Source organism: Pristiophorus japonicus, chromosome 1 (genome assembly GCF_044704955.1).
Source record: "Pristiophorus japonicus isolate sPriJap1 chromosome 1, sPriJap1.hap1, whole genome shotgun sequence".
Lineage (NCBI taxonomy): Eukaryota > Metazoa > Chordata > Chondrichthyes > Pristiophoridae > Pristiophorus > Pristiophorus japonicus.
The window spans coordinates 41,649,773-41,664,424 of NC_091977.1; the positions used below are offsets into that span (position 1 = coordinate 41,649,773).

Genomic DNA, 14,652 nt, shown 5'->3' on the forward strand with positions numbered 1-14,652 from the left:
GGGGGAGCGGGTGTCCTGTGTCGGGTGCGGTCGGGGGGGGGGAGCGGGTGTCGGGGTCCGGTCTGGGGGGGCGGGTGTCTGGTCCGGCCCGGGGCCGGTGGGGGCGGGTGTCGGGTCCGGTCCGGAGGCGGGAAGCGTGAGTCGAGTCGGGTCGGAGGAAGCAGGAGCTGGCCGTGGGAGGAGCCTTATTCACGCAGCCCCATTGAGGCCATTCGGCCAGGGCTAGGGGCTGCGTGCTTCGGGCCCCTCCCACACAGTTTCGGGCGCCTGGAGCTACTGCCCTTGCGTGCCCACAGTAGCGCGCATGTGCAGAGGTCCCGGCACTGTTTTCGGCGCAGGGACCTGGCTCCACCCCCTACAGCTCCTGCTGCGCTGCGCCGAGGGCCAGAGGACCCGCAGGGAGGTGGAGAATCTGGAGGGTTTTTTTTAGGCGCACTTTGTGGCGTGAAAAACAGGCGTCCAGGTCGGGGCTGCGCCGTTCTAGGCGCGGCTCGAAACTTGGGCCCAATGATTCTAGTACAGCACAAAAGGAGGAAATTTGGTCCATTAAGTCTGCACCAGTTCTTTGGAAGAGCAATGCAGTGAGCCCCACTCCCTGCAATTTTTTCTCCTTCTAGTATTTATCCAATTTCCTTTTGAAAGCTACTGTTGAATCTGTAACCATCACCCCATCAGGCAGTGCATTCCAAATCTTAACCACTTGTTGTGTAAAAAAGTTTACCCTCACGTTGCCGCTGGTCCTTTTGCCAATCACCTTAAATCTGTGCCCTCTGGTTATTGAGCCTGCAGCCATTGGAAACTGTTTCGCTTTATTTACTCCATCTGAACTCTTCACGATTGTTAACACCTCTATCAAATCTCTTCACCTTCTCTGCTCCAAGAGAGTGCATTTAATGAAATGTTGGTTTTCCTCCACAGCGAGCTCTCCTTTCCCTCTGTGTATTTCTGAAAATATGATAAATGCACCAGGCCGCTTGCTTTAACATGCACCACCACTTTTATCTTTCAGACACGGACATCTTAGTGATTAATAAAAGAAAACCCTCCCAAAATCACTTTTTCTTTGAATGACCGTCTTCAGAGAGAGGAGACTGTCACTTGGGATAACATCAGAGATCATACGCAAACATAACACTCATGCTTTTCTGTGGAAAGCATGAAGCCATTTTCCAAGAGATGAGCTTTGTATTACATCAGAAAGATAGCCTACATACTATTTAATCCTGTAATGCATTATTCCATATGTTAAGCCCCATTTATACAGATGACTGCCATGAAATCTATATAAAAAAAAATAACTGTGCAGATGCAATGCAGTGAGCTACGCCTGCAAAGTTGACCTTGGCTTCACACAAGCCCAGCTCTCTGGCAGGTTTCATGCTGGGACCAATGGTGTCAAAGCAGACAATGGGACCGTGGCCACATCCAATGCAAACAACCCAGAGATTCAGTGCTGTAAGTTTTTTTAAATTATTAATTCACGGGATGTGGGTATCGCCAGCATTTGTTGACCATCTCTAATTGCCCTCGAGAAGATGGTGGTGAGCCACCTTCTTGAATAGAAATGGCTTGCTAGGCCATTTCAGAGGGCAGTTAAGGGTCAACCACATTGCTGTGGGTCTGGAGTCACATAGGCCAGACCGGGTAAGGGCGGCAGATTTCCTTCCCTCAAAAAGGACGTTAGTGAACCCCGATGGGTTTTATGACAATCCGATAGTTTCATGCTCAAAGCATGAGAGTGTTATGTTTGCATATGATCTCTGATGTCAAATCACATGGGGTAGCCTTGAGGAGGAATTCATAGAATGCATACGGTATTGTTTCTTAGAACAGTATGTTACAGAACCTACAAGGGAGCAAGCTATCTTAGATCTGGTCCTGTGTAATGAGACAGGAATAATAAACGATCTCCTAGTAAAAGATCCTCTCGGAATGAGTGATCACAGTATGCTTGAATTTGTAATACAGATTGAGGGAGGAAGTAGTGTCTCAAATGAGCATACTATGCTTAAACAAAGGGGACGACAGTGGGATGAGGGCAGAGTTAGCTAAAGTAGGTTGGGAACACAGACAAGAGATTAATGTGCAAAGTTAAAGCACATGGGATTGGGGGTAGTGTGCTGACATGGATTGAGAACTGGTTGTCAGACAGGAAGCAAAGAGTAGGGGTAAATGGGGACTTTTCAGAATGGCAGGCAGTGACTAGTGGGGTACCGCAAGGTTCTGTGCTGGGGCCCCAGCTGTTTACACTGTACATTAATGATTTAGATGAGGGGATTAAATGTAGTATCTCCAAATTTGCGGATGACACTAAGTTGGGTGGCAGTGTGAGCTGCGAGGAGGATGCTATGAGGCTGCAGAGTGACTTGGATAGGTTAGGTGAGTGGGCAAATGCATGGCAGATGAAGTATAATGTGGATAAATGTGAGGTTATCCACTTTGGTGGTAAAAACAGAGAGACGGACTATTATCTGTTTTCTCTCTCCCTCCTTTTTTTAAAAAGTGGGGTTATATTGGCTACCCTCCACTCGATAGGAACTGATCCAGAGTCAATGGAATGTTGGAAAATGACTGTCAATGCATCCGCTATTTCCAAGGCCACCTCCTTAAGTACTCTGGGATGCAGTCCATCAGGCCCTGGGGATTTATCGGCCTTCAATCCCATCAATTTCCCCAACACAATTTCCCAACTAATAAGGATTTCCCTCAGTTCCTCCTCCTTACTAGACCCTCTGACCCATTTTATATCCAGGTAGGCCTACGAGTCAAGAAATCCAAGTGCCTGTTTCTCGCACCCGAGGTTGAATTTTTGGGCAGAAGGATTGCCGCTGATGGAATCCGCCCAACAGAGTCCAAAACAGAAGCAATTCGCCTGGCACCCAGGCCCCGGAATGTCTCAGAACTACGCGCCTTTCTCGGGCTACTCAATTACTTTGGCAACTTTATGCAGAACTTAAGCACACTGCTGGAGCCTCTGCACGTGCTACTCAGAAAGGGGTGCGATTGGTTTTGGGGGGACGCCCAGGAACGTGCCTTCAATAAGGCACGCAACCTTCTGTGTTCCAACAGTGTTTTGACTTTCTTTGACCGAGGTAAAAAGCTAGTTCTCACATGCGATGCATCAGCGTATGGGGTCGGGTGCGTTTTGCAACATGTCAATAGTGCGGACAAATCACAACCCATAGCTTATGCCTCCAGGTCACTTTCGCGGGTGGAGCGCGGGTACGGAATGGTAGAGAAGGAGGCGCTCGCGTGCATGTACGGTGTCAAAAAAGATGCACCAATACCTTTTCGGGGCCAAGTTCGTGTTAGAAACCGACCACAAGCCCCTCACGTCCCTCCTATCCGAGAGCAAGGCAATAAACGCCAACGCCTCGGCGCGAATTCAATGGTGGGCACTCATGCTGGCATCCTACGACTATACCATAAGGCACAGACAACTGTGCCGACGCGCTCAGCAGGCTACCCCTGGCGACCACGGAAGGGTCTGACGAACAGGATTGTGAGATAGTCATGGCAATCAATGCCTTTGAGTCCACAGGTTCGCCCATGACGGCTCGCCAAATCAGAGCCTGGACAGCCAGCGACCCCACGTTATCCTTAGTAAAAAGATGAGTCCTAACCGGTGACTGGGCAGAGGCTCGCGATGCCTGCCCCGAGGAATTAAAACCTTTTCACAGGCGCATGCATGAGCTATCACTACAAGCAGACTGCCTGATGTGGGGCAGCCGAGTAGTCATGCCTCTGCGAGGCAGAGAGGCATTTGTCCGGGAGCACCACTGCGAGCACCCGGGGATCGTTCTCATGAAGGCCATAGCCAGATCCCACGTCTGGTGGCCTGGTATTGACGCGGACCTGGAGCTCTGCGTCCGAAGGTGCACCATTTGTGCCCAACTCAGCAATGCCCCCAGGGAGGCTCCACTGACCCCTGGCCCTGGTCTACCAAAGCGTGGTCGCGTGTGCACGTAGACTATGTGGGCCCATTCATGGGCAAAATGTTCCTCGTAGTTGTAAATGCATTTTCAAAGTGGATCGAATGCACCATTTTAAACTCGAGCACAACCTCCACCACTGTGGAGAGCCTTGCAACCATGTTTGCAATGCACGGAATCCCTGACATATTGGTCAGTGACAATGGTCCGTGCTTCACCAGCGCAGAATTCCAAGACTTAATAATTGACCACGGCATAAATCACATCAAGATGGCACCGTTCAAGCCGGCCTCCAACGGCCAGGCGGAGAGAGCAGTGCAAATCATTAAACAAGGCATGCTTAAAATCCAAGGTCCCACGCTGCAGAGTCGCCTGTCGCGACTGCTGCTGACATACAGATCTCGTCCGCACTCATTGACTGGGATCCCCCCCGCGCAACTGTTGATGAAAAGGACTTTAAAAACAAGGCTCTCATTAATCCTCCCAGACATGCACGAAATCATTGAGGCAAAGCGCCATAAGCTGACTGAGTACCATGACAGAAATTCGAGGGGGAGATGGAATGAGATAGGGGACAAAGTGTTTGTACTAAAGTATGGCAGGGGTCCCAAATGGCATGCAGGGACAGTAACGGGCAAGGAAGGAAACAGGCTACTGGTAGTACAAATGGACAATGGCAAAACCTGCCGGAGGCATGTAGACCAAGTCAAAAGCAGATTTACCAACAACACTGCGGAACCAGAGGCAGACTGCAATGTGGAACTCGCACCACACCTGGTGGACAGACAGAGGGAACAACCTGAGGAAAGGGCAATCCCAACAGACAGCCCAGGCGAGTCAACAACAATCACACCAATCAAAACAGACAGCCCAGGCGAGATACCAGCAACCACACCCAAAGAAAAACAGATACCAAGGCAAACAACTGAACCACAACTCAGACGCTCCACGCGAGAGCGTAGACCACCTGAGAGACTGAACCTATAAAGACAATAAGACCTTGGGGGAGGGTGATGTCATGTATCTTACATTATTATATATAACTGTATCCTAACATGCTATACATGACTGTAATAAGATATGATCTGTAACCACCAGCACACCTTACCACCAGGGGTGCACTTGCAAGAGACAGGTATATAAGGACAGGTCTCAGGCAAGAGCAGCATTCCAGAGCTGTGAAATAAAGGTGCAAGTCCAGAGTGACCTTGAATTCACTACATGCCTCGTGTGAATCTGGACTGAGGGGACAGGACTTTACAGCAGATGAAGTATAATGTGGATAAATGTGAGGTTATCCACTTTGGTGGTAAAAACAGAGACAGACTATTATCTGAATGGTGACAGATTAGGAAAAGCAGAGGTGCAACAAGACCTGGGTGTCATGGTACATCAGTCATTGAAGGTTGGCATGCAGGTACAGCAGGCGGTTAAGAAAGCAAATGGCATGTTGGCCTTCATAGTGAGGGGATTTGAGTACAGGGGCAGGGAGGTGTTACTACAGTTGTACAGGGCCTTGGTGAGGCCACACCTGGAGTATTGTGTACAGTTTTGGTCTCCTAACTTGAGGAAGGACATTCTTGCTATTGAGGGAGTGCAGCGAAGGTTCACCAGACTGATTCCCAGGATGGCAGGACTGACATATCAAGAAAGACTGGATCAACTGGGCTTGTATTCACTGGAGTTCAGAAGAATGAGAGGGGATCTCATAGAAACGTTTAAAATTCTGATGGGTTTAGACAGGTTAGATGCAGGAAGAATGTTCCCAATGTTGGGGAAGTCCAGAACCAGGGGTCACAGTCGAAGGATAAGGGGCAAGCCATTTAGGACCAAGATGAGGAGAAACTTCTTCACTCTGAGAGTGGTGAACCTGTGGAATTCTCTACCACAGAAAGTTGTTGAGGCCAATTCACTAAATATATTCAAAAAGGAGTTAGATGTAGTCCTTACTACTAGGGGGATCAAGGGGTATGGCGAGAAAGCAGGAAGTTGCATGTTCAGCCATGAACTCATTGAATGGCGGTGCAGGCTCGAAGGGCCGAATGGCCTACTCCTGCGCCCATTTTCTATGTTTCTAAGTTTCTAAAACATAAAAACAGATAGTAAAAGCTTTTACCGATATATAAAACGGAAGAGAGTGACTAAAGTAAATATTGGTCCCTTAGAAGATGAGAAGGGGGATTTAATAAATGGGAAATGTGGAAATGGCCGAGATCTTAAACAATTATTTTGCTTCGGTCTTCACAATGGAAGACACAAAGACCATGCCAAAAATTGCTGGTCACGGGAATGTGGGAAGGGAGGACCTTGAGACAATCACTATCACTAGCGGGGTAGTACTGGACAGGCTAATGGGACTCAAGGTAGACAAGTCCCCTGGTCCTGAGGAAATGCATCCCAGGGTATTAAAAGAGATGGCGGAAGCTATAGCAGATGCATTCGTTATAATCTACCAAAATTCTCTGGACTCTGGGGAGGTACCAGCGGATTGGAAAGCAGCTAACGTAACGCCTCTGTTTAAAAAAGGGGGCAGACAAAAGGCAGGTAACTATAGGCCGGTTAGTTTAACATCTGTAGTGGGGAAAATACTTGAAGATATCATTAAGGAAGAAATAGCGGGACATCTAGATAGGAATAGTGCAATCAAGCAGACGCAACATGGATTCATGAAGGGGAAATCATGTTTAACTAATTTACTGGAAATCTTTGAGGATATAACGAGCATGGTGGATAGAGTTGTACCGATGGATGTGGTGTATTTAGATTTCCAAACGGCATTCGATAAGGTGTCACACAAAAGGTTACTGCAGAAGATAAAGGTACGCGGAGTCAGAGGAAATGTATTAGCATGGATAGAGAATTGGCTGGCTAACAGAAAGCAGAGAGTCGGGATAAATGGGTCCTTTTCGGGTTGGAAATCGGTGGTTAGTGGTGTGCCACAGGGATCGGTGCTGGGACCACAACTGTTTACAATATACATAGATGACCTGGAAGAGGGGACAGAGTGTAGTGTAACAAAATTTGCAGATGACACAAAGATTAGTGGGAAAGCGGGTTGTGTAGAGGATACAGAGAGGCTGCAAAGAGATTTAGATAGGTTAAGCGAATGGGCTAAGATTTGGCAGATGGAATACAATGTTGGAAAATGTGAGATCATCCACCTTGGGGAAAAAAAAGTCAAAGGGAATATTATTTGAATGGGGAGAAATTACAACATGCTGCGGTGCAGAGGGACCTGGGGGTCCTTGTGCATGAATCCCATAAAGTTAGTTTGCAGGTGCAGCAGGTAATCAGGAAGGTGAATGGAATGTTGGCCTTCATTGCGAGAGGGATGGAGTACAAAAGCAGGGAGGTGTTGCTGCAACTATACAGGGTATTGGTGAGGCCGGACCTGGAGTACTGCGAGCAGTTTTGGTCACCTTACTTCAGGAAGGATGTACTAGCTTTGGAGGGGGTACAGAGACGATTCACTAGGCTGATTCCGGAGATGACGGGGTTACCTTATGATGATAGATTGAGTAGACTGGGTCTTTACTCGTTGAAGTTCATAAGGATGAGGGGTGATCTTATAGAAACATTTAAAATAATGAAAGGGATAGACAAGATAGAGGCAGAGAGGTTGTTTCCACTGGTCGGGGAGACTAGAACTAGGGGGCACAGCCTCAAAATACGGGGGAGACAATTTAAAACCGAGCTGAGAAGGAATTTCTTCTCCCAGAGGGTTGTGAATTTGTGGAATTCTCTGCCCAAGGAAGCAGTTGAGGCTAGCTCATTGAATGTATTCAAATCAAAGATAGATAGATTTTTAACCAATAAGGGAATTAAGGGTTATGGGGAGCGGGCGGGTAAGTGGAGCTGAGTCCACGGCCAGATCAGCCATGATCTTGTTGAGTGGCGGAGCAGGCTCGAGGGGCTAGATGGCCTACTCTTGGTCCTAATTCTTATGTTCTTATGTTGTTATTTCACCATTACCGATACCAGCTTTTTATTCCAGATTTATTTAATTGAATTTAATTCCCCCAGCTGCTGTGATGGGATTTGAACGCACGACTCCAGATCATTAGCCCAGGCCTCTGGATTACAAGTCCAGTAACATAACCACTATGGTCCTATTCCTTATATAATGACACTGGCCAGCTTCACTCAATCTAAAAGATGGTTTTGAATACTAAATTAAGCAGCACATCTCAATATCAACTCATCATCATCCTGGATAAACTCAAAACATTCCTCTATTTTAAAAAACAAGTTCGGCTAAAATAAGACAACCGTGGACAATTAAAACCAATTGTTATACAGTGTGATGTCCGAAATCCAGAAACCTCAGGATCGAGGCCGTTCCAAATTCCTGGTATTTCCGGATTTTGGTACGTCTTTGCCTGGGCCAAGGTAGGTGGGATCGGGGGTGGGGGCTGGGGAGGTCGGGCCGCCGAGGCAAGGGGGCAGAGATCGGGCTGGGGCAAGGTCAGGCCACCGAAGACCTGCAGCCGAGGTAAGGGGGGGGGTGGGAATGGGAGGTCAGGTTGCTGAGGGCCGGGGCGATGACAGGCCGCCAAAGCAGGGAGTCTGGATATCGGAACATTTTCCAGTTTCCGGATGGCCCGCCATGGTTTGACCCAGTGTCCGGATTCCGGAACATTCCGAATTTCGGAACTCCGGATGCTCAATCTGTATCAGCTTTCAAGTTGAAGGAAACAACTACTTTTCTTGGGATGCGGTCGTCACTGGCAAGGCCTGCATTTATGGCCTTTTTAAACCGCTGCAGTCCGTGACATTCTTTGTAGCAATTGATGCAACTGTGAAGCTCGCTAGGCCACTTCGGGGGGCAGTTTAAAAAAAAAGAAAAAATTGCATTTACGATGTCCCAAAGCGTTTCATATTGAAAAAAAAAACTTTTCGAAGTGTAGTCACTGTTGTAATGTTAGAAACGCGGCAGCAAACCTGCGCACAGCAAGCACAAACAGCGATGTGATAATGACCAGATCATCTGTTTTCATGGTGAAGGATAGATATTGGCTCGGACACCATGCAAAATTCTCCTGCTCTTCTTCGAAATAGTGCCATGGGATATTTTTTTACATCCACCTTAGAGGGCAGACGAGGCCTCCAAATTGGCGTGAGACTGGAGTCACATATAGGCCGGACCAGGTAAGGACATGAAGTTTCTGTCTCGAAAGGACATTAGTCAACCAGTTGGGTTTTTATAACAATTCAACAGCTTCATGGTCACTTTAACTGATAACAGCTATTTATTTCCAGATTTTTCAAACTGAATTCAAATTCTTAAACTGCCATGGTGGGATTTGAACTCTCGCTCTCTGGATTATTAATGTTAGGACAATGTACAATTAAACACTGTAATTTTAAAAAACATACATTTTCTAGGTTTTTAATCACTGAAATAGATAGTTTTAGGAGCCCTGTATCCAACCATTTTCAGCAATGAAACCTGATTGAGTTCTTTGATGTAGTAACAGAGAGCATTGATGAAGTTAGTGCAGTAGATGTGGTATATATGGACTTTCAAAAGGCATTTGATGAAGTAAAAAATTCGGCACCCTAATGTGCCTTATTTTTGCATTAAAACAAACCTTGTGTCCTAAAAATAAGCTGCTTAAAATTCCACAAACCTTAAGGATGGCGTTGTCAAAATAGCACCATTTTCAGTAATGCCATACCTAAAAAAGCGCACCACCCAAGTTTGGCCATTAGTTTTTTTTCTCAAAAGGAGGCGTTACCAGCCACCTACGCCAGTTCTGCCCATTTAGGCAACTGTGGCCAGCTAATAGTTATTCCAAATCTACTTCGGCCAGCGTATGTGGTGGTCACTTCAGAAAACCCTTGCGGAGAGTTAAAGAAATCAGCGCAGGTAGGTATAATTGGAGGCCATTCGGCCTGGGATAGGGAAGGGAAGCGGAGAGGACCTGCCTGCACCTAAACCACCAAGCCTTACAAACCACCAGACCTTGCAAACAAAAAGTAGCAAGAATTCAATAAGAAATAAAAAATTGAATTAAGTCCTACCTTCATCTTCAAATTCAGCCGGGGAAGGCAGCGGGTCAGCCGGTGTGGGAGGCCAGTCAGCCAGGGCTAGGGACGGGTGGGCAGGAGAACTGATAGAAATCAATCAGTTCTCCTGCCAGCCTGCCCCTAGCCCTGGCCAAGTGGCCTCCCGGTGCGATCGATCTCTTAGAAATCGCATCGGGAGGCCATTTGGCCTGGGCTAGGAGCATGGTGACAACGCACCAGGAGGCCACTCGGCCTGGGCTAGGGGCGGGAACGATTCAACTGGCCGGCATCGGGGCCCCACAGAATGGCTGCAGCAAGCAAACGGAGAGGCTGGGGGCGATGAGCTACTGCGCATGCGTGGACACGCCACTACGCATGTGCAGACGTCCCGGCCCAGTTTTCGGCACAGAACGCTGGCTCCACCCCCGACTCAACTGGTCACCCTATGCGACCACAGGGAGGAGGCCGGACAGTGGCCAAAGTGGGAAGGAAATTTTTCGGCACACTTCGGAACGGAGAAAAGCGGCGCAACTCTGGTAAGTGCGCCGAAAAACAGGCTGCGCCAAAATTGAGGCCAAAGACTCGAAATGACCTGGATTTGGGTATAGGGAGTACAATTTTAAAAGTGTGCGGCCGATACAAAATTTGTCAACGTAGTAAATAATGAGGATAGTAGCAGACTTTAGGTGGACATAGACAGATTGGTGAAATGGGCAGACACATGGCAGATGCAAGTTTAATGCGGATAAGTGTGAATTGATGCACTTTGGGAGGAACAATATGGAGAGGCAGTTTTCTGCGCATGCGTGGGGAAAAAAAAAGAGACGTTCTTGCCGTCGCTAAAATGGCCACGCATGCGCAGTAGTGACCTCTCTCTCCCTCCCTCCCTCCCCGGGCACCAAGCCTTCAGATCGGCTGTTTCACTCCAATCCCCGAGTGAGGTGGCTTCCTGGTCCGCAGTGGTGAGTACCTTCCCGGTCTGTGGTCCCGAGTAAGTGCCTGTCAGTGCACTCCCTCCCCCACAGAGCCTCTCCGGTCCCGAGTGAATGCCAGACCAGGGTCAGCTCCTAGCCCAGACTGAATGGCCTCCGATTTACTTACCTGCGCCGCTTTCTTCAACTCTCCGCAAGGGTTTTCTCGAGAGGCCACATACGCTGGCCTAAGTAGAAATGGAGTAACTATCAGCTGGCCAAAGTTCCCTAAATGGCCAGAACTGGCGTAGGTGGCTGGTTACGCCCCCTTTTGAGGGGGAAAAAAAAAGTAACTAAATGAGTTACGCTGGTGCAAATTGATTGGGGAAACTGGGGATTTTTAAGTTAGGCCAGAAAAAGCAGCCTGCTCCAAAAAAAATGGCGCAAATACTGGGGAAAATTGAGCCAAATTGTTGCAACATGGCCTTTTCCACTATGGACCCTTAAAACATGATTTGGCCTTAGGACAACATGATCAGGTAGAGATTAGTCATAACCCACCAGTATTTTGCCAGCCCCAATTCTTCACCAGTACAAGCCTATCTTTCTTCAGCGTTGGTCATTATTTTGAATTATTCAATGCTACTATATGATGAAAAAAAAATAGGCTCCACATAATTTCTTTAGTCTTTAAAATTCTTACCATACATGTATTTTGTGTCCAGTTTATCTGGCGCAGCTCTTGCCCACGGTAAAAGATCGTCACTGCATCCATTTGGCATCCCATTATACCCAATGCCAACTATCTTGTTTTCCGGGTTCACGATGCAAGCACCAACCTATATTCAGATCAAATATTGGTTACTATCAATTCAAAATAGTTTTGTCAATATAATGTGACCTCAGATTTCACACACACTGTAATCCCACCCTGGGTTTCATTAATCCAGTGATGACACATTTATAGTGCTTGGGTATATAGTCTCATGATCCATTAGCATTCAGTAAAACTACCTTTTTCTTTGCATAGCAAGATCGCACATTTCATTTCCTCGTAAAATAGTTCTGTCTGGTGCCATCACTTTCCAGGCACAATAAAACAGTAGCCATTATTGCACCACTAATGGAAGACATCAGTTCCAAATTAGGGGAGAATTGAGGAGGAAATGAACCCTGACATGAAAATGCATAAGAATATTTTCCCTATTCGATAAAGCAGGTCGGAGCATGTTGAGACAGCAGTACAGAGCAATTGTGACAACATCAAAAAACAAAAGAATGAAGCATCTCAAATCAGAGATACTTGGCAACCTTAAAACACTCGACAAATCATGTTATACAATCAAACAGCACAGAAGGAGGCCATTCGGCCCATCATGCCTGTGGTGATTCTTTGAAAGAGCTATCCAATTAGTCCCACTCCCCTGTCCTATCCTGCCCTGCAAAAATGTCCCCCATTAAGTATTTATCCAATTCCCTTTTGAAAGTTACGACTGAATCTACACAAAAACATAAGAAATAGAAGCAGGAGTAGGCCATTTGGCCCCTCGAGCCTGCTCCACCATTAAATAAGATCATGGCTGATCTGATTGTGGCCTCAACTCCACTTCCCCGCCCACTCCCCATAACCCTCGGCTCCCTTATCATTCCAAAATCTATCTCCACCTTGAATATATTCAATGACATCCTCCACAGCTCTCTGGGGTAGAGAATTCCAAAGACTCACGGCCCTCAGAGAAGAAATTCCTCCTCATTTCCATTTTAAATGGGTGACCCCTGATTCTGAAACTATACCCTCTAGTTCCAAATTCCCCCATGAAGGGAAACATCCTCTTCTGCATCTACCCTGTCAAGCTCCTTCAGAATCTTAAGTTTCAATAAGATCATCTCTAATTCTTCTAAACTCCAATGAATATAGGCCCAACCTGCTCAACCTTTCTCATAAGACAACCCCTTCATCTCAGGAATCAACTTCGTGAACCTTCTCTGAACAGCCTCCAATGCAAGTATATCCCTCCTTCAATAAGGAGACCAAAACTATGCGCAGTATTCCAGGTGTAGTCTCACCAATGCCCTGTACAGTTGTAGCAGGACTTCCCTACTTTTATACTCTATCCCCCTTGCAATAAAGATCAGTATTCCACTTGCCTTCCTGATTACTTGCTGTACCTTTATGCTAACTTTGTTTGTTTCATGTACAAGGACCCCCAGGTCCCTCTGTAACACAACATTTTGTAATCTCTCTCCATTTAAATAATAATTTGCTTCTTTATTTTTTATTTGCTTCCACCACCCCAACAGGCAGTGCCTTCCAGATCATAACAAATCGATGAGTCATAAGATGGAACCTGTGGAATTCTCTATCACAGAAAGTTGTTGAGGCCAATTCACTAAATATATTCAAAAAAAGGAGTTAGATGTAGTCCTTACTACTAGGGGGAACAAGGGGTATGGCGAGAAAGCAGGAATGGGGTACTGAAGTTGCATGTTCAGCCATGATCTTATTGAATGGCCTACTCCTGCACCTATTTTCTATGTTTCTATGTCTCATCTCACCTCTGGATCTATTGTTACTCTGCAGAATACTCAGCTGTGGCTTGTAAAAAGGACATTGTTACAATTTTGTGAGGTTTTGCTGAACCAGGTGTCAGGGCTGAAAATGCCAGGCTTTTGCAATTGAATTTTGTGCTTTGAACTGAAACGCTGTACAGGCATCTCTATAATCGGGGATGTTCAAACTTATTTTTGACTACTTGGGTACCATGGAGCAATATATAAATTACAGCAGGAACAAGATTAAGGGATGAGTATATATAATATATATCACAAAGGCCTCATTCTTCCTCCAGTTAAATAATAAACTGTCTGAATTTGGCGGGACTGTTTAAAAAGAAAGAACCATTCAATGGTTGGTCAGGAGTGACCTGTCCGTAACTTTACTCCTTCACTGGTGGGCTCAATGAGGCAGCACCGAAAATGGAGCTTTCCAAATTCCTAAATTCAAACAGCCAAAGCCAGCAGCACCAAATTAAAACTGTAAATGCAAACTGAGTCAGTACAACAGCGAGTCACAAGTAATGTTCCCTTTAATTTTTTGGGGGGGCTGCGCAACCTGTTCAAAATACCGCGCATGTGCGTTTTTTCCCCATTGAAAAGCCAGTGAGCCGGCTCCATAGCTTAAAAGGGTACGTTGGTCACAAGGCCTTTGGGGGGGCCTGGTAGTCAGAGCGCGCAGGCAACTATTTGGACACCTCTCTGCACTCTACAATTAAAACGGAACAATAACCTATTGTTACAGGGAGAATATACTATCCAAGGCTGTCGAGCATTAGAACATACAACAATTTGAATTTCTATAGCACTCCTCACATAAAAGCAACTTGTTCATTGGCATGGAATGCAAACTTCTCTTCTATCCATTCTGAGTTTGATTGACTGATATCTCTTTATCCAGAGGCCCTTGGGTCTTGAATAGATACTGCAGACATCCATATCTTTCGTTCTGTGTCTGGAACTGACTCTTGGATTTAGTCATAATTCTCAGCTATCACATTGCACACAGACAGCTTTGCATTGTTGAAGGTCTATCTAAAAGCTGTGTCATTGCAAACGGTTTAAGAAATATGTTTTCTAGAAAAGGGTATTTAACTTCTCCTGGATGGATACCATCTTTTCCAAGTATCATTGGTATCTTCATGTTTGCTGCTCCAGTTTTCTTTTATTCTTTCATAGAAACATAGAAAATAGGTGCAGGAGTAGGCCATTCTGCCCCTCGAGCCTGCACCACCATTCAATATGAT

General features: G+C 46.4%; 1 protein-coding gene across 1 annotated transcript in view; it reads right to left on the reverse strand.

The window, feature by feature from the left end:
- Positions 1-14,652, reverse strand: part of LOC139278580 (deoxycytidylate deaminase-like) — a 68,984-nt gene that overhangs the window by 39,870 nt on the left and 14,462 nt on the right. The window contains exon 3 of the mRNA XM_070897550.1: positions 11,556-11,691. Within this exon, the coding sequence (XP_070753651.1) occupies positions 11,556-11,691 (136 nt within the window). The remainder of the gene's footprint in view (positions 1-11,555; positions 11,692-14,652) is intronic.